The sequence below is a fragment of the Nanorana parkeri genome, unplaced genomic scaffold (genome assembly GCF_000935625.1).
Source record: "Nanorana parkeri isolate BGI_ZX_2015 unplaced genomic scaffold, ASM93562v1 scaffold728, whole genome shotgun sequence".
NCBI classification, from domain to species: domain Eukaryota; kingdom Metazoa; phylum Chordata; class Amphibia; order Anura; family Dicroglossidae; genus Nanorana; species Nanorana parkeri.
In genome coordinates this window covers 757,149-778,622 of record NW_017306996.1, presented here as the reverse complement: position 1 = coordinate 778,622, position 21,474 = coordinate 757,149, and the positions used below count along the sequence as shown (strand labels likewise).

General features: G+C 39.0%; 1 protein-coding gene across 1 annotated transcript in view; it reads right to left on the bottom strand.

The window, feature by feature from the left end:
* EDIL3 (EGF like repeats and discoidin domains 3) overlaps positions 1-21,474 on the bottom strand; it is a 534,632-nt gene that overhangs the window by 75,605 nt on the left and 437,553 nt on the right. Inside the window, exon 9 of the mRNA XM_018564130.1 lies at positions 13,420-13,604. Coding sequence (XP_018419632.1) covers positions 13,420-13,604 — 185 coding nt within the window. The remainder of the gene's footprint in view (positions 1-13,419; positions 13,605-21,474) is intronic.

Below are 21,474 nucleotides of genomic sequence, written 5' to 3'. Positions count from 1 at the left end.
AATCATATCACGTATCATTACATGCGGTGTGCATGCGTTTACATGGAGCTGCTGTCACCTGATCATTAACTTGACTAGGTGACAGCTGTCACTTGAAAACGCCAGATTAGGGATTTCTGCTGCAGTCTGAGCAGTCTCCAATAAAGTTTCTTGTGGATGTTTTCAAGGCTAGTTATTACTTAAATTATTATTAAAACCAGTAGCAACTGAATGCAGAGGCAACTATTTATACAACCGGCCCTTTGAGGGTAACCATACTGCTGATGCGGCCCCCGATGAATTTGAGTTTGCCACCCCTGATCTAGACAGAAATAAATCTGCCATGGGTATTGATGATAACAGCTCATTTACTAGCACAGAGAAGCAGAGATAGCTAATAACAGTCCACATAAAGAGAGGAAACCGTACACCATCCATAGATGTTCTTTTTTAATATATTTTTAACAATATCTCATCTTGACTATTGCAACTCCCTCCTCATTGACCTTCCACTACACAGGCTATCCACCCTTCAGTCTATCATGAATGCAGCTGCCAGACTCATTCACCTAACCAACTGTTTAGTGTCTGCAACCCCCCTCTGTCAATCCCTGCACTGGCTTCCACTCGCCCAAAGGATAAAATTCTAAATATTAACCATCGCTTACAAAGCCATCCACAACTCCGCCCCCAGCTATATCTCAAACCTGGTCTCAAAGTATCACCCTAACCGTCAGCTCCGCTCATCCCAAGACCTCCTGCTTTCCAGCTCACTTGTCAACTCCTCCCATGCTCGCCTCCAGGACTTCTGTAGAGTCTCTCCCATCCTCTGAAACTCTTTACCCCAACCTGTCTGTCTGTCGCCCACCTTGACTGCCTTTAGGCATTCCCTAAAGACTCATCTCTTCAGGGAAGCCTATTCCACCTCAACCTAACCGCTTAACCATCACGTTCTCAAACAATTCATCCCCACATAGCTCCCTTATGTATCACTTCCCCCTCACTTTTAGATTGTAAGCTCACGGGCAGGGCAATCCTTACCATCTTGTCTAGAATTGTATTGTGATTGTAATGTCTTCCGTATATTGTAAAGCGCTGCACAAATTGTTGGCGCTATATAAATCCTGTATAATAATAATAATAATAATAATAATAATAATAATAATAATAATATCAATCATGGTTTCACATGTACTGTGAGAGATCAGAAAAAAAGTGAGAGCAGAGGTCTATCCACAAGGGAGACAGGTTAAATGAAAAGTCCAGATCTTTGCCTGTGTTTTTTTCCAAAATGGAATAAAACAGCCCAAAACCAGAAAATACATCCTGCTTGTCTGAGGACTAGCTAAACAGAAAATATTTGTTACTGGCTATGACAACCACAGTAAGCCAACTTAGAGTGATTAGAACAGTAGATCTTTGGCTAAAACAACAAGCTATAATTAAATGTCTGACGAAAAGGGGCTGAACACTTAAGAAAATCCATAATCGGCTAAAGAATGTTTATGGGGACGCTGTAGTGGACATTAGCAATTTGCAGCATTGGGTGAAGAAATCGAAAATCCATCACTAGATCTGGTACAGGCGATCACATCTGCGATCATAACCAAAGGGTTGGCAGAGACAGAGGCCTAAATGTACATAACATTAATTTTTTTATTGTCCTCTAAGGAAGACTGTATCGTAAACAAAGGTTTGAACTTTTGTGCTATTTCTCAAATGAATAAGTGTTACAAGAGTTATAATGGTTACATAGATAGGTTAGTTAAAAAGTACTGTCTCATTTAAAACAGTCTAAAGAGGATCCTGCTCCCTCATTTGGTTTAAGGCTAAGAGATGTGGATTTGTATAACAAGGGTTTTGTAGTTCCACCTACTATATATCCATCTTGGGAAGAGCTTATTAATTCTGTTAGCAAGGATGTTGAACAACATGTAGACTCCATCTCTAGACACAAGTTGAGGTATTACAATATTAGTAAGCAAGAATGTGATGCCCTTATTAAATTATTCAACAGGTCACAGACAAAATCAGAGTCCTGACCTCAACCCGATGGAACACCTTTGGGATGAATTAGAGCGGAGACCGCGAGCCCGGCCTTCTCGTCCAACATCAGTAACTGACCTCACAAATGCGCTTCTGGAAGAAAGCTCAAACATTCGCATAGACATACTCCTAAACCTTGTGGACGCCTTCCATGAAGTGTAGAAGCTGTTATAGCTGCAAAGGGTGGGCCAACTCATTATTGAACCCTGCGGACTAAGACTGGGATGCCATTAAAGTTAATGTGCGTGTAAAGGCAGGTGTCCCAATACTTTGGCAGTGGGGTACATTTTTCTATTAACAAACACATTGTCTGAAGCTTAGCAAAAGCTTTATTTGAAAAAAGTTGTTTCCTTTTCATATGCAGATAGACTTCTCTTACAACATGTGGAGTGCCTATCTCATAAAAATTAATTGCCTCCTTATTCTGGCTCTTTGCAGATATAAAACGAGTATCTCTTGTACTTGCATGCTTCAACTACTAGACTTGTGTAACTACTGGTAAACATTCATTTAATTCAATTTAAACCATAGGTAGAAAAGCCACAAAGAGCCAATTGACAAAATGAGTTCTTTTCTGAAAACAAATAAGCATGCATTTGACAATGGCTTGCATTTTGCGCTTTTTGCTTTTTCATTCTGTTAACACAAAAAAAATGTAAATGAGATTAACAATGGAGGACAGGCAGAAATTAGAACACGTAAATACACACACAACAGACACAATTGAAGGAGTGCTACATACTAATGCAAAGCAATCTTGTTTTTCCAGGTTCAAGGCTGAAAAGAATTTTCTGCACCTTCAGAGGTGAAGCAACTAATTTTCTTGCTGCTTGATGTAGTCATTATGTGCATTGTAATTTAATCATTATGTGACTTGCAAATACTTCATGGTATGCAGGTCACACTGTCCGAATGGTTATTCCACAATCATCTGTACATTTTAGTGGGTACAGATGAGAAAGTAATTTTTACAAATTGCAGTGAATTCGATTACGAAGCAAATTTGCAAACCTATATTTCAAGCAATACTGAGTCACCCAGTAACTCCATATAGTTCTTGGAAAGGCTAGTGAAGAGAACTTTATATCTATGATCATCACAGATTTACGAGTCCACCATGACAATTACAAACGGGCTTTCATCGTACATGCTAGATTTCTCATTAATGTTACAACTTGAAGATTCTAAAACACCATTAAAACATAAAGGAGACCTGACAAAAGGTCTTGTAATTCTGATCACTAAATCCTTAAATTTACATAGCTCTCCCAGAGCAAAGTCAGCCTGGTGACCTGACTTTTCTTTACTGCAGTTAAGCAATACAGCTAGGTCACCTGCCTTCCCTCGAGCCTGCAATTAGACAGTTATGGAGCTGCAAAAGACTGGTGAGATCATTTATGTTCTCTCCTCCTGTCAGCATGTTTCTTTTCCGCATATGTGCATCCAGCACAACTAGGGCTACCCCTACCTCTCCCAGTTTGAGTGATGCTGTGCAGTGGATTACAAGAGACTAAAATCAAGTCAAATTCAGAGTTGCATTAAAAAAAATATTTGATGATTGTTCAAAAATACATAACTGAATTCAATGGTGTTTGTATATGTTCCTGAAGTTCAACTTTAAATCTGGAGCAACTGAAATGTATGAGAAGCTAGTAGTAATTAAGCTCACTGACCTCTATCTAGTTAATATTTGCCACTGGGGGGAGGACAGTTATTCTGCTTTTGTCACACAATGTCACATAATGTCTTTACACAATTATTAGACAGCGGAAATCATAGGCTCCAGGCAGAGAGCCAATCAATGTTGTTCTGAGCCTTGTGAACACTGTGATGGCAAACCACAGTGATCACATAGGAGGTTAAATTGGCATTGACCACCAATGCTGTGTTTTTTTTTTTTAGGGGTAGTTTAATGTGCCACTGACCACCATTAATTTGTTGTTTGTTTGTTTTTTTGAGGGGGGTTACGTGTTTATCCATGACATTTAGCTACTGAACACAATGTATTTGCTGTGCAATGCAATTTTATCCTCCAAGGAACTGTCTTCCACTAATAATGAAAGACTTGCACTTGGCCTCAGTAGGGGACTTTAAAGACACCTCAACACGAAAATAAATCAGTCTAAAAAATAATATAACATTAATTTGGACAAAGTGTTGCATGAATGAGTAATTGTCATGAAAACTGAAAATGACCTGGACAGAAAAAGGTATAACATGTTGGTGATGTGATAACATGATCTGGTTAAAATTCTAAATTCAATTCAAAACTGATTTGCAATATTTTTTTTACTACTTTCTTTAAAATAGCATTTGGTGATCCTCCCTATGGTGTCACCCTGTCACATGTGATTCTGGTGAAGACTATAGGTGACCATGATGACACCTAATGAACGGACATATTCCACCACTGTCACCAACAGCAAAACAGGCCTCAAGTAATGACATGCAGCAAATATGCTGCAGAAGATAGGTGGCACTGAAACAACAGATTAAAATATGAAAACAGTATGGCAGCTGTTTATTATACACATTGTTTCAGCAAAGTAGATGTCATCTAGTTTATGTTTACATCTAATTTAAAGGACTCCTTTAAGCCTCATTCACACTGATAAGAGCTGGCATGTACAGATCCATGCGGCGTGCACGGTCGTATTGGGCCGCTCCCGGGAAGGAAAGGTGCTGCATGTAATTGTATGCAGCAGCCTGTTCTTCTCTATGGGAGTACGCCGCCGTACGCTCACCCGAACTGCACATCAGTGCGGGCGCGGGTGTCTGTGCTGGGATGCAGACAGGATCCATCCTGTCTGCGTACGAGTACGGACACCCGCACCCTCATGGATGTGCCGTTCGGGTGAGCATATGGCTCACCTGTATGACTGACCTGTATGACTACACCTGTATGACTCACATTTATTTTTAGTGGAATCATCACAAGTGGTGAAGATAAACATGTATTCTTTAAACATTTCATTTGAAATGTAGCCATTTCCTTAGGCCGATATCAGACAGGCGATTCTGCCGCTGGAGACAAATTGCCAGCAACAGGATTGCTAAAGAGGCTGCCTATCTGTCCCTATGGAATCGATTTCTTTGTAGCCATATGCAGTGAGATGTCACTCTCTCACTGCTGAGTCTCGATCTCTAGTGATTGGAATAACATCTCACTGCCTCAGCTACAGAGGGAGCAATTCCATGGGGACAAACAGGCAGCCTTTTAAGTATCCTGTCGCTGGCGATTTCGGCAAATCGCCAGTGGCAGAATCGCTAGCAACAGAGTTGCCCATCCTTCATCAGCAAAGCATTAGAATAATGAATGCAGACAGCAAATAAATATGTATTCCCAACTCATTTGGGAAATGCAACTGTGGCATTTTCTATAATGAGTTACAAAGAAAACTAGATCTTGAACGGTTCGCAGAAATAAATGTGTGCAAAATTCGGTCCAACCATCAGAACACTGACAAAGAGTCCATTACTGCACCATTCCTTACATTCCCAATACAGCTTCTGATGGATTTATTCACACATATACCTCCATGCAGCATTGGCAGCAGAGGTACATGTGGGAGAGACATACCAGTCCTGAAATAAACCGCCTACATGCTGTTTGGAAGTAGCAAGTACTAACACTGGAAAAGCTGCCAAAATCCTCCACATTGTATCAGCTGGCAAATTTGTTCCAGGAGACTGCTTGTGTATCTAATTGTATATGCATGAAAGCTATTGTGTAGGTAGTGTGAAAGATCATGTCAACTATTTGTGCATTTCAGTCTGTATTAAAGGGCAACTCCATGCAATGTAAGCAAATGAGAAGAAAAGAAGTATGTGTAGATAACACTAAATAGCATCATATAACAATATCACCACTTTCACTCAGCCATTCAAAAATGTAGCAAAGGCACATTCAACTCTAGTGAACCCACCCGTGGTCCCAATTTTACAGCCCAACTCCAGTCAAAACATTTTATTTTCGTTTTCATAGACTTATTTTAATAGATCAGTTTTTATTGCTACCTTGTCGGGAACATTTGACTTCACTTTATATCCATGTGACAGTGATACAAGAAATGAAAACAAAAAAGAGAATGTCCCTGGCACCGGTGCAAGACACAGAAAGTGATAAATCTGGACTTTCTTGCTAACATCAGGACTTGAATGAGTTAATTTTACTTGAAAGACATTTCACTTCAAGCAGGTCCAAGACCCACTTCACATATATGAATTGCAGTAATGTGCACACACATTGAAGAATTGTGCACATTGAGCAGTGGAGCACTAAAGCAACACACCTGGGTTGCAGAAAAAAGCAACATACAGTGGTGCACTGCTGTGCATTGTGGAGTGCTGCATTGAAAAACATTGCAGGTATGATTTTTTTTTGTCTATGCTGGTGCAAGTGGGTGGGTGATAATGGTATTAAGACAGCCTCAGAGTTCACAGCTCACCATTTCACATGATGTATAATTAGGACTCCATAGAAAAATGGTTATTATAGATCTCAGACATCAGGGTAAACGCTGCAATGGCGAGCAGTAAGGACTAGCTGAAATGAAAGTGAAAATATTACAGACAGGTACTTGTTGCTTTAGGTCCCTTTCAGACGGGCAGTCCAATTGGGTTCACCTATCAGTCTACGGGCAGTCAGATCTAAACAGACGGGTGTCTGTTTACAACCAGTTACCCCGGGCTCCGGCCAGGTCCAGAAAAACAATCTGAACAGTGTTCACTTTCGCTGGACCTGATCAACTCAGATCAGAGGTAATCTGATGTAAATGGACACAAGTCCATTTATATCCTATTCCATATAGACCGACATGGAGTCCGGTCATTTCAGTTTTTCCCACCATTGCAAGATGGAGGAAAAACTGGATGGACACGGATGTCACAGCAGTGACATGAGATGTGTACAGCTCCAATCAGGAGGGGATGCATGCATGGATTCCCTCCTGATCAGATATTGTGAAAGGGTCCTTAACTGTTTGAAAGTATGTATTTTTTTCTTTGAGATGGGAATGTGTCTTTATAGTTCTATTATTCTCTTATATATACAAAAAAAATGAAGTTTCTAAACTAAGTATTGAAGAAAGAGATCACATGAAATAGAATAGGCATGGAAACGGCCACAATTAGATTATTTAAGCATTATGTATAGATCCAGCCACACTACAATACTACTTTAGTTGCTAAAGCCAACATTATTAAACAATGGAACTTAATTCTCCCCTAGAGGATGCTTTTCTACTACATGTTATTTCTATGTTAGTAAATCTCCAGGATTTATATTGCTCAGTGCATCACGGGCTGAACAATATCCCGGCTCTATACGTTATATAGCAATTTTTTTTTTGTCATTTTATGTGATTACATAGTCATGTGGGAAACGTACAATGCAAAGGAAGAGTGGGGATTGAAGAATATTTTAACATCAAGAAAATAGAGTAAATGAGCTACAAATCACAAGCTTAAATAAGTCCCTTGCAGCCTTATAAAAATATAACTGGCTTATGCAAGCATAAGTATCTGTCCTCATTAAACACAGCATTCTCAGAAACATAATATAGTGTGCCTATATATAGATGTGATCATAAAATGGATGACGAGGATCCGAGGATGAAGATGTATCTGAGGGGTAAAGTGCCTCAAGGTTATTACATACAGCAAGTACTTACAGAGTTACTGACTGGAAAAAAGAAACGCAACAAAACTTCTCAATTTCCTCCATAGTTGGTCAAGAGAAACAAAAGATGGTGTTGGATTATAAGTGATAATAAAGTCAAAAGGTCAGCTTTACAATAGAAGTGATTCAGGTGACTCAGCTGTCGCCAGATCCCTTCTACGGGCCAGTAAACTGCCCACTCCGCCACCTGACAACCCCTGACACCCATGTTTCCCGGGCTCCGCTGCCCCTCCTGCGGGCCCAGCAATAAGCTATTGAAGTGCTATATGCACTTCAAAAGCTTATTTAGAGTATAAATGTGACACTAGGGTTCTTTTGGACCCCCAGCATCACCTTAAAGAGGACGTGGGGGGGGGGGCTTGTAAGCCCCCCTATGTGAAAGCAATTAAAGTAAAGTAAAAAATAACAACAGCAGTTTTTAAAAATAATATTAAATAAAATAACTGTATAAACAATTAAAAGATTGTTAAAGTCCCCCACGAGCATGTGCATCATAACAAACATGCGTCGGGTGCGCCTACGTACGAAAACGATGATCACGTTACACATGTTGGATATCGCTGTGCATGCCAAAGTAAGAGCAATAATTCTAGGGATAATATTTATGCGTATCTCAAAACCGATGACCTGTAGGGGCTTTTAATTCGCCATCTATGGACTTTTTGGGGTACTGAATTTTGTCGCCACTTCACAGACGCACACAATTTTTAGCCTGGGCATGTTGGATATCTATGTATTCGTTGTACAATCATCTATTATATTGTATACAAATAATGGGTATTTTATTGTGTTTTGGGGCACTAGATTTAACTTAAGTGCATTTCTCACTAAATGTTTGGGTTTGATAATAGGGTGTGCTAATATCGTCAACATAAAAATTTGCAACTGCTACCATTTTATTCTACAGTGTCATGGCTTTCAGAAAATATATAATGTTTGGGTGTTTTAAGTAATTTTCAGGCATAAAATGTGGATTATTACATGGATGCAAAAAACAAAAAAAGGCCTTGGTCATTAAGGGTTTAAAAGTTTTAGTTTCCTGCAGAATCAGATGGTCCGCTGAGCACTGTTCTTGATATCCTGCTTTAGGGTGGCTCCTTCCCCTTGTAGGGCCCTATGGAGCCACCCTTGTATGTGTTAGTAAGCTATGGGGTCTATTCACAAAGCTGCCGAGGGCAGCCGAGTGAATGACCGATCAGAAGTGAAGTGAGCCGAACACCGTTCGGCTATTCACTTCAGGCTGGTACGGCTGATTTCAGCCGTATATTGGCTGAAATCAGCCGTACATCGGCTTGCTTCGTGTGGCTTTGGATCAGCCGAACATGCACTGCCAATGGCCAGCCGCTCGGCCAGCTTCGTCTTTCAGCACGGCTCAGCGCTCGACTGAGCCGCTCGGCCGTGATCGGGAGCTGTACGGGCTATTGTGAATAGCCCGTACAGCACCCCCTTGGTTCTCCTGAACTGAAGGGGTCCTGGTGCCGAAGGTAGCCGAAGGATCGGCCGAAGCTACGGCCAGATCCTTCGGCAGCTTTGTGAATAGACCCCTATGTGTTTCTCTACAAACACGCAGCACAGCAGGGCGAGTCACTCTCCTTCCCCTCTTGCTCCCCTACCTTCTCCTCTGCAGGCTAGTAGATGGACAGCTGCTGGAGGCACCTCTACCCCTTGTGATCATGTACTGGGCAGCTGCTTGGAAATATGGTGACTGTAAGTGCAACATTTAAAGAAATACTTTGCTGGACAAAATGTATTTGTTTGATCTGGATTCCTTTTTGCAAAAGAAAAAAAAAAGTTTGAGAGTGTAATACTACTTTAAGTTCAAGTGGACATAAAAAATTAAATCTTGATTCAGGGATGGGGGTGGTGTTATAATAAATAGGGTTACATCAATTTTAGTGCAAGGTCCACTTTAAAGTGTTCTTACCCCTAAGCAAAGGGTGGGCTTACAGCATGGACAAACCTTACAAATGTTCAAAAGCAGAAGCATAAAAATAACATTTACCATACATTATTTTTAACTGTGATATCTGTTACTGCATCCATTGAGTCTATAACTAAAGTAATGAAATAATTACCTTTCTCTGTAGGCTACAGCTGTTTAAGTGCTCTTGGGAGGGAGGAATGCAATTTTCAAGTAAAATATTTCCTGTGAAGAACACATTTTACATTACCACAGGAAACACACTATAGAATTTAGTTTGCTAATAATCCTTAACCTATTCAAGGGTTATTTATTTAGTTATTTATTTTACAGTATGCAGTTTAAAAACTGCTAGTAATTAAAAAATGTAGTTTCTTACGGATAGGCAGAAGGGTTTTGTAGACATAGTACAAAAGTGACACAATGTATACCCTTCAACCAATCATGTCTCACTCATAATTCTTCTTCCAAATCCCCTCCACATTTAACTATCCTAAAAAGACTTTAAACTCACCTTCCAATGGCTCTGCAATATTAGGCTACATTTGCACTATACTCCAGTGGTTCTGAATGTGCATTAGACTGATTGGGCATAAAGAAATGATTTGCATGGCTCCACCCACTGTCCTGAAATGAGTGTTACTTTTAGGATATGTGATAGAATGAGAAATGTGAATGCCATATGTTTTAACCACCTCCCGTCAATGGCCAGATGGGAGTCTTACAGGAGTGAGAGGGCGTCTTAAGTTCCTCGTGCGCGGCGCCCAGCGCGCAAACAAGTGGGGAAACTGTCTGCCATGTAAACAGCCAGTAATGGCTGTTTACATTCAAGCGATCGGGCATCTCTAGAGATGCCCGATCACTTGTAGTAGGTGCGGGTGTGCGCACCCCGCCGTCTCAAAGGGAGATCAATACACGTTCTCCCTTCAATCTCCTCTCTGGTCTCCGAATACAGGAAGTGATGTGTATTACATCACTTCCTGCATTCAGTGTCACCTTCCGGTTACAGATGCCGCTGAGAAGCTGATAAAGCAGATCTCTGCTTCATCAGCTTCTTTGGGGGTCCCTAGGTGACATCAGGGGTCTTGGTGACCCCTGATGTCTCCATAAAGAGGACCTGTTATGTGAATTGGCTATTACATAGAGGATTTATTAGTCCCCTATGTGATAGCAATAAAGTTAAGTGTAAAAAAAAAGTTTAAAAAATTTAAAGCATAAACAAAAAAAATAAAAAAGCTAAAAAAAATCAATCACAAATATAAAAAGGAAAATAACACAAAATGTTTTCTAAAGTCGTTGGGTGCGCCAAAGTGTGAAAATGCTGATTCTGCCTATTGTGCCGCACATGTTACATATCGCCTATAGCCAGTTTGGGGTGTGGTCCTTTTCTGCGATTTCGCGGATGCACACAATTTTAAAGCTTGACATGTTTGGTCTATTTACCCGACATGACCCCGTCTTTTATATTTTACCCAAAAATTGGAGTGATAAATGTTTCATAATTCACTTTGTGAAGTGAACAGTCAACTGCTTTAGCAAATCAACCTCATAATGTACAGAAGATTTTACCACACATAGGCACATTTTGTGGAATAGAAGGTGTATCTGTTTAGAATTAGCTCAAGTCATTGACAGTGCAGAGGATAAGATAAGGAAACAATTTATTTTTACAAAATGTAGGGTACTTTTTTTGTTATATAGTAAAAAATAAACCCCCCCCCCAGTGGTGATTAAATACCATCAAAAGAAAGCTCTATCTGTCCCCAAAAAATGGTATAAAATGCATCTCAGTACAGCATTGCATGACGGAATAAATGTCAGTCAAAGTACTGCAGCGCTGAATACTGAAAAATGGCCTGACCAGGAAGGGGGTGTAAACACCTGGTCTTCAAGTGGTTAAGAAGGCCTTAAAGGAGAACTATGGGGTAAGTGTTTTCCCCCATAGTTCTCCTAAGGGTTACGAGAGGACATAAACTAGCGTCCTCCTGTGACCCAAAGCTCAGTATATCGCGAGCTACAGCTCGCGGTATACTGAGACCGCCGCAGCCGGAACAGATCCCGACATTACTGTCGAGATCCACCCAGCTGTGTGATTGACAGCTGGCTCTGCCTATCTAGAGGTCACCGCTCTCTGCAGGGAGATGATCAAGAAGTGAGCGAGCGACGGTATGTGTTCACTCACTTCCCAATCTATTGAGCCGACGTGTGATAGTTTAATTGTCACACGTCGGCTCGAACTATGAGGTTGAATTAAAATCACTCACCTCATCGTTCTCCTTTAAGGTTGTATGCACTATAATAGCTAGAAATTCCTTTTTAGCCAGAAAACCATAGACCAAGTGTGTCTCTCTGAAAGTATTTTCCCTTGTTATTAGGGTCCTACTTTCAGACTATGTCTGTACAACTGTCACTACCCTTCTAATGAGAGGGCCCCAGAGGTAATCTCACAGGCCTCAGCAATATCATTTAGTGGCTTATGCTTCAAGTCAGAGAAGCCCAAGCAACAAAGTGAAACTAGTTTCAGAGAGGCAAACATAGAATGGTTTTCTGGTCAAAAGGCCCTTAGCTGGTAGTTTATTGTTCTATTGTCATAACCAGAAAACATTGAAAATAGGAGGTATGTTCAGCGTAAGCATCTTTTGGCTGGGTTTTTAATACTATTGCTTTTTTTGTTTTGTTTCTATGTATATTTTGAAGTTTCTATACTTTGCTGTTGTTCAGCTTCTACTGCACCATAAGAGTGGCTATACATAGGAGCTAGGGTGCATGTCTCTAAATGTGATCATGTCAGAAGAGGACATCACAAAAATATTATCTAGAATTATACTGAAGTTATGTTATTTGACTATTTCAGATACATTCCACACATGGTGGAATTTTTTAACTAGAATTGAACTAACTTTTAAAAGTATGTTCATCTAGCCATCTACAAGCATAAACATAACAATAGACTCAGACTGAATTTCAATTGGCAAAAGTCTCAACCTCTCTTCTTATTCTGTGTTTTTGTAGAAAAAGTTTTGCATACGACCTTTTAACCTCATATGATATCAGTTAAAGAAATCTTTACAAGTAAAAAAAGAAAATGAATAATTTGTATCTCTATTCAACATTATATTAACACTAAGTTAATCACCCCAAATTCCTTTCTCCCCTTTTCCCCTTAGCTATTTTCTTTTTCTGCTTGCTTTTAATTTTTTTTTAAATGTTTCCATTAATTTTGTTATCTTTTTTCAGTGATGCATTAAAAATTGCAGAACAATAAGAAAAATGTCTTATTTTTATTTGTAAATAATTTTGCCATACTTTCTACCAGAAACATATATTTATCATTTTAAATGGGACACATTTTTTGAATATAATGCATATTTTTTGAACTTACACTGGTCAAAATAATAAAGAGCATATTTATTTTTTATGTATTTTTGTCTATGTAATACATAGAAAATAAAATATTTTTTCAAGACAATATTGCCAAAAGGAAGACTAGTTTTCTCCCCCACACAAAAAAAAACCAACAACAAATAGAAAAAAAAGTGCATGTATTACTTTATCTTACGTATTGACAGAGTTCTTGCCAAATAAATAGGCCTATAGTGAAATTGTTCACTGCCCCTTTCTATCCCATGGTATAACTGCCATACAAGGGATAATAGGAGGCTGGTACAAGGTCATATTCAGGTACTTAGAGTAATTGCATTTAAACATGAATTTACTTTTTTTTTAATGAACAGTCATTTTATTGTTTTTTTCTGTTTGGAATTCATCTCTAACCTGAAGCGGTATGAATTACCTGAAGCCACTGTGACTGATCACTTCTTCCAGATGTCCAGGCATTCACCTTGCCTTGCTTGTCTAACCGGGCTTTCCTGGGCTCCCAAGTGAACATGTCCATGTTTAGTGTTCGGAAAACGCTGGAGGCTGTGACTTGGTAATCCTGTATATGTCCTGATTTCATTCCAAGTGGTTCCGAGCAGCCTGTGAAAACATTGAGCAAGAGAACGGATGAGAACAATGGCTTACAGGAAAACAAACATATTTGTGTTCTTTGAAAACTGTAAACTCTGAGAAAAAGGAGAGATATTACAGCAGGAGAGCAGATTACATGAAATGAAATATTCTTTCTAGAAAAGACATGGAGATTGTGAATATGAAAAGCCTTCATTATATTTGCCTTAGGAAAAAAATCTAAAAGAAAATTAGCTAATTCCAAAGAAGTACTCTGTTGGCTGTCTTGCTATGATGCTCGCTATCTTTTTAGAAGATAGCATTATTCTGTTTTTTGCTGTATTTCAGAATTGGAAATCATTACCTGAGCGGAGAGCAGCTGTGATCTCGCTTTTCCTCTTTATATAGTAATTTTCTTAAGCACAAAACTGGATCCAATCAGTACTACATTTACCTGCACATTATGCTCAACACTTTGTTTTTCAATCATGTACACATTGTTATTTACATTTCTATTATGCGTCTGCACTTGAAACTTTTTTTATTAAGATGACACAGATGTAGCAAAAGCTGGTGAAACTCTGTAAATTGGATAATAGCCATAGAAAGAGATAGCAAAGAACTTGGCATGCCAGTTGCTGACTGATCTGCACTGCGGGTCTCTAAAAACCTGCAATATAAAAGTATAAAACATATATTGTGTTGTGCTCAAGTTTATATTTTCTCAATAGGGTCCCTGATCTTGGTGTACATGCAGGCAAACATTTATTCTTTAGTTTTCGATAGAGTAGAGTAGCCCCTTTCAGGTTTTCCTTTGCTGTCTGTGTCCCATTGGGGAAATTGTCCTTCACTGTTTCTCCTGGAGACACTGGAGAAACCAAATAAAATTGAGGAAACATTTCCTTGTGGACAGTTGTCATTAGAACTGGTACCCCCCAAGAAGATCCCCCCCCCACCTCCTGTACTGTACTGAGACTTTTAGACATTTTGGATTTCCTATTACTTTCTGTCCCAGTGACAATGGTCACCAGGATAAATAGAGCTAAAACTCCCTAGTGATGCCCCAAAGAGCAATACAATCTGCCTACTTGGATAGGTTGTTGACAGGTTCTATCCTTTCAATGCTTTGTCCAAAAAAAAAAAATGCTTCTGCTATAGCTGCACTTTTCAGAATATTTGTATCTTTGTGAAAAAAAAAATACAGTTTAACTCTTTAAGTGACATTAAACTCAGGAGTTAAATCTTAATGTTCCCCATGGTCTCTGTGTGTGTTGTAAAGTAGCCACTGCTCCAAGATTGAATGCATTTTTTAAGATTTAACTCCGGAGTTTAGTGTAACTTTAACAACAACTGTATAACTCATTGACACACCTAAATACACATACATTTTTATCCATATTTTTGAAGGACATGTAAGGTTTTATTTAGTACACTTGTTATAATTTTTTTTAAACGCGTATCACAGGGTTACAAATGTGAATTTTGCTACATGTTTTTATTATTATAATTTTAACAGTGATACTGTATCTGACAGTTACACTATTAAAAAAAGATGGCAGTGCAGATGAACACTGATGACTCAATGTGTTAGAACTAACATAGTGATCACATGATTGGGAACCACTCTGACGGGATCCTTATAGTCAGTGATGGACTACAAATTACTAAACTAAACATGAGATTGTAGTCCATCACAGGAGCGAGCTTAGAGCTTAGGCTGGCTACTTTACAACACACACAGGGACCATGGGGAACAAAAGTAGCTATCCTCCAGAAGGAAGGGCAGTGTCAGCATGAATTCAAAGATGATTTGAGGATCTACAGCTGAGTGATGCACAAATTAGCTACATGTTTGTTAATAGCTAAGGTACTTGAATGCATTTTTAAGATTTAACTCTGGAGTTTATTGTCACTTTAAGCTATTCTTAAGAGTTGACAGCAGTGCACTGTACTAAAATATTTTTTTTTGTATAATTTGGTTCTTACTCAGACACAGTAGTAGCTGGCAGTTGTATAATTAATAATAAAGTGGTTCTAGAAGGAAGGAAGGAATAAGGGCAGCAAATGCTTTTTAGTTCTCTGATAGACAGCATCCCTAAAAACATTTTATATGTGCATCTCATTTCTTATCCCTGTAGGATAACACATGCTGGGGGCATGCACATTGACAGGAATGTTGGGGATGCTTTCGTTGATATAACTGAACATGGCATTTGGTGGTGCCATTATCAGAAAGAAATTTGAATGGATAAGGTATTTGAGGTTTCCAACAGAGCACTCACTAAACAGCAGAAAAAAGGATGTGATTCTTCTGGACATCCTAAAGGAACACAGCTAAAGAACCCTGGAAAATACAGAAAATCATATTTAGTTTTATTTTAAAGTTAAGTATTGTCCTTGTTTTAATGACACATTATTTTGAACTAGTTATACTAAAAAACTATAAAGGTTTTGATTAAAGGGGTTTTTCACAAAAAAGCAATCCCTCGCCTTGATCCCCCCTACAGTACAACAAAAGGCACGGTTTGGGTTCTGCAATTATGTGTGTCAACAAGGAAGATTACTACTATTTATCACACTTTTTTTACCAAAGTTTTAGTTAGAAAAAGGTGTGAATCTTGTGGGAATTTTGTTCATTCAAGTTCACCTTCATCAATGCAATAGCACATACAGGTGTTGATTTTGGAGTGAAACTGAAACAACGGTGTTACTTCTACAAGGACATCACAATGAAAATGTTTAAAAAATCTATATTTCTAATCGCTATGTAAAACATTAACATTCCTACCACTGTTTTACTACCTTCAGTAGAAACATTTACCAGAACCAAAGGACTCCTAAATCACCAACTTATTTCACTTATGTAACACAAATCTAATATCCTTACAGGAGTAATCAACACTGCACAGCTGGAAGATCAAAGTTCCTGACTCTAGCACATATCCACTTTATGCTTGCCTGGTATGCAGCTGGCCGGCCTGGTCGGCCTGGCCATCAAGGATGACAATGGTGTGCTGCTGTCTAAAAACTGGGAAGGGAATTTATCAAAACTGGAGCAGACAAAATCTGGAGCAGCTGTGCACTGCAACCAATCAGCTTCTCTCTTTCATTTTCAAATCTTAACCGAACAAACTGAAGAGAGAAGCTGATTGGTTGCCATGCACAGTTGCTCCAGATTTTGTCTGCTCCAGTTTTGATAAATTCCCCTCTGGGACTTTTAGTTTCCTATTGACTCTTGGTGGCTGTCTGGACACTGTAACTGGTACTGCTCCAGGCATTGCGTGTGACTTATAACTTTACACAAAGTGTAATTGTTGCTGGCATTGGACGGCAAGGTGGCACTTCCAGACCTCTATTGTTTGAGTTTATGAACCTTGCCCTCTGCTGTGCAGGTCATGGTATAGCTTGTAGTAGTAAGTCACATTCAGCTAGATTTGTTCTGTAATGTTAAAAGGCTTTATACTCATCCATGATTGGATAATTTATTTAATATTAATAAAATTTAAATGTATTATGTGAACATTTGCAACTCTTTTAGTAAAACAATCCTGCATAATAGCTTTCATATGGAAAAAAATTGTCATCAGAATATTTGATAAAGCCATCACAGCCTTGTAAAATGTTGTATACAAAATGTTGTTTGATTTTAACATTTGACTTTGGAATGTATAGAGCTTATCAAATGAAAATCACATTTTAAATCATTTGTTCCTTTCAAGAAAAATTATCTGTCCTGTTCCACTATTTTTTTTCTCTCGCTACAGTTGAAATTGATTGTTGATTTGACCCCATTAACTATTAGAAAATTGAACATACTGAAAACTAATTTTTTTGAAACAAAATTCTACTGGCGTATAGCCAGCTTAAGCTAAAGGGAAATCTCCATTGCAAATTGCAAATTCTCTTGCAAAAGTGAACAGCCTATTTCATACGCATGCACACAGGGTTTGCAGGGTGTTCCTGGGCACACCCTAATCACCCAAGCCCAACAGCGAAACCGCAACTGTGGCACCATGTTTTTAGTCACTGGAGAGAGTCGGTGGAGAGATCACAAAGATCTCTTTGTGACCATCACAGTGATACCAAGCACAGCAGCACTTGCCACTTACATTCCTCACATAACAGCTGCAGTCCTCAGTGCCTGTGAAGCTGGAAGGGAACATGGCTGTGGCTTCCCAGGCTTTCCATCCAATCAGGAAACTGGGCGGGTGGTCTGGCACAGAAACTAGTCCGGAACTAAAAGTCCCGGCATTCCCAATTTCAGGTTTGTGGCAGGTTTTCTTTAAAAAAAATCTAGATTAGCTAGAAACAGACACAATAAATCAAAATAAATGAAAATAAAAATAACAGAACAAAGTCATAAAAAAAAAGACAGGAAAAAAATTTGTATAATCCCTCTTTGAACTCTTTGTACAGACCTTAAAATATACTCTTTGCCAGTATTAGGCGAGAACTATATCAGTTGCTCACCTAAAACACAGCATGGTTTAATGTTCTTAGGCACGCTGTCACATATTAATTTTGTTATTTTAATTATACAGCTACAATACTGAATTACAGCACATTTAATATAAGAAATGTACAATTATATTCTAGGTGAACTGTTATATAGCAGTAATGAATGATGTAGAGCACTGTATGATACAAGGCAACACTACAGGATTCACAACACACAATCCTCCCTGCCTAGTCGCTGTATCTAATCCTGCCACTTCTTTGAAAAGCTCATATAAATATTGAATGTGTCTATAGGCATATTAAAATTACTTTAGGCCACGTTATACAGTGCTATTCATTAAAATGCCTTTAGGTTTCTACTGTATAGGGATGTAGCCATCAATTTAAATCAACGGTAATATAATACAGTTTCAAATTAAGGTTTTGAAAACCAGCCTTCTATGCCTAATGACACAATCAGTGGTGAGATGTCATTTGTTTTTTAAATTTACTGTCAGATTATACTCAGAACAAAATCACTCAGACTTCCATAGATCAATACTATAAATAACTTAGGTACAAAAACAGGCCGTGTAAGGCAGCAGCTAGTACTGCCAGTTGGCTATGCCTCAGCTTAACAAAGCCAATAGCACAATTACATATGCAAAGCTGTAACAATGACTGTATAAATAAGGTTTTAGAGCACTCACTGTATTTGTATTGTCACATTTTCTTGGCCAAATATTCACAGTAATAGACTGCATGGGTGCTAAAATAATGAAAGTGACTTTTCGATTACCTGGACAACTTATCGTAATCAAATAAAATTGAATGTGCGGTTCATGATTTTAAATTTAACAAGCATTAACAATATTTCTATTGTGATGGAGTGTGTTTAGAAAGGACTCAGATGTAAATGGTCAAGAAATATTTATTTAGATTTTCGTTTCATGTTTTTAAATATAATCTATGCCTTTAAAAGTAGATGTAAACTCAGTAACTAAAATCTCATATAAGCTTTAGCATGTTAATGTAATTGAAAAATATAATATTTAAAATTTGTTAATATTTTTAAATCGCAGATTTTATTAAAGGAGAACTATGGGGTCAGTGTTTTTCCCCATAGTTCTCCTTAGGGTAACGGGAGGACACAAACTAGCGTCCTCCCGTTACCCTAAGCTCAGTATACCGCGAGCTACAGCTCGCGGTATACTGAGACGCCGCAGCCAGAGCGGATCCCGACGTAGATGACGTGATCAGCCCAGCTGCGTGAGTGACAGCTGGTTCTGCCTATCTAGAGGCATAGCCAGCTGTACCCGCCCCCTCCCCTGTCCGTTCCGCCAGTCAGTGCTGGCAGATCGGAGCGGGGAGAGGGGAATCCAGCCCCTCCCCCCTGTCACGGCAGAGAGCCGTGACAGGATCGAGAGGCGAGCGAACCCGGTATGTGTTCGCTCACCTCCGGATCTACTGAGCCGACCTGTGACAGTCTCATTGTCACAGGTCGGCTAGAACTATGAGGTGAGTGAAAAGCACTCACCTCATAGTTCTCCTTTAAAAATAATACCTGGTGATTCTGACGAGCTATGAAGGTCCTTATTGAGGCACTTCAGCTTATAGGGGGACAACGCTCTGTTCCTGTTTCCAAACCGTGCTCCTCAGTTATCGTTTTATGATGTAGACTATAGGTGGCCATTTTAACACACATGCAGGCATAGTCCATTGTTTTCACCATAAAAAACCCACCCTGAGAAATGCTATGTAAAAACTGTTGGGAGTACATGCATGAAGACAGGAAGTGGATCAGCACTGAGATACAGCAAAGGATGGAAAAAATTGTAAAATCGATGTATTTCATTTTTACAAAAGTAACAATTGTTTGATATACAGTGCTTTAGCAAATTAAGGTGACACTAAACTCAGGAGTTACATTTTAAAAATGCATTTAGGTACCTTAACTAATAACCTTATTTGTGTTTCACTAGGCTGTGGATCCTCAAATTATCTCTGAATACATGCCGACACTGTCCTTCCTTCCTTCCATGTTCTCTACCACCCACAACAACTGCCCAACTTCCCTCCAAGGATGTCTGCTGGGAAAAACTTACCTTTCCCCTCCTGCAGCTGTGCTCTGCTACTGCCTTCCCTTCTGTGCTTCTGCCAGGTAATAAAAAAGCTCTGCCCCCTGAAAAAATTATTCCTGCACGGACGTACTCAGGAAGGTACTGGATGTTCCCCCCTGATGGCAGCCCTGGGGATTCAGAGTTTTAGTCGCGACCCCCCCTATTTACTTGCGGGTCGCGGCCCACACTTTAAGAAGCCCTGCTCTAAATGACTGCTTTGCAGAGCAAGTGACTTACTATATTTTTAGAGCAGAGGGGAAGTCGCTCAGCTCAGCACAATAACATGACCTGGAAGATCGTCATCAGTACTGTAGTAGCTTCTGCTACTACAGTGCTTTACAGGATTCCCATGGTTGTTCAGGTATAACACATACATATTTACATTGCGCCAAGCTGGACCAATATAAGTTATACTTGGAGATCAGCTTTATGCAGGTACATTTTGAACTTATCAAAGAACAAGTTTGGAATTGCAAGAGTGAGCTTACTACAACATATTTCTCCTGGGTACTAGGCTGGGATACAAAAACAGGCATTCTCTATCAGCATAGTCTTTGTGAGTGTTCTATTTTGCAAAATAAGCTCCTTAAAAATAGGTACTCTGCTTATAAAAGCAATGTCAATAACATTTTAAGAATTTAGCAGAGGCAGAAAAAGTCCACACACTTGATATTTGCTTGTATACACACATGAAGAGCAGCTACACTCATGTTTTTATTATATACATTTATAAGTAATCCACCTTTTGTAAATAATTTTCAGTGGAGAATAATCAGTGGAGAATAAAGTAGATGTAAACCCTAAATGAATGGCATTTAGTTTGTTCACTGTGTATCATAAGCAATTGCCTTGTGAAATACTTGTTCGCCTTTTTTTCATCATCTCTTGCATGTAGGTGCTGCTGATCTCCAGCATCCTCTTTGCTCCATTTTCTCTCTGCATGCACTTTAATTATGGCTGCATGGCACTTCCAGGGGTGGTTTTGTGATGGTGACAACAGTGGACCATATTTGAGTAATTTGTGTTGTAACGCTCTCTTGTTGCCTTCATCAGAAGCGCGCTTGTCAGGGTGACAACACAGGAGCATAATTGAGAGACGGAGCTTTGTCACCAAATAACAGGGAGTGACTGAACAAGGACTGAACAGGGGTCACTAGATATTATTCTAGTAAAAGCTGCAGATTTAGAAAAAATACTGAAATTAGGTGAACATGTTAAAGCTTATATAAGATTCTAGTGATTGAGTTTACATCTACTTTAATATTAAAACAAGCTTTATATATATTGTATATATACTGTACACTGTATATGTGTATATGTATATATATATATATATACATATA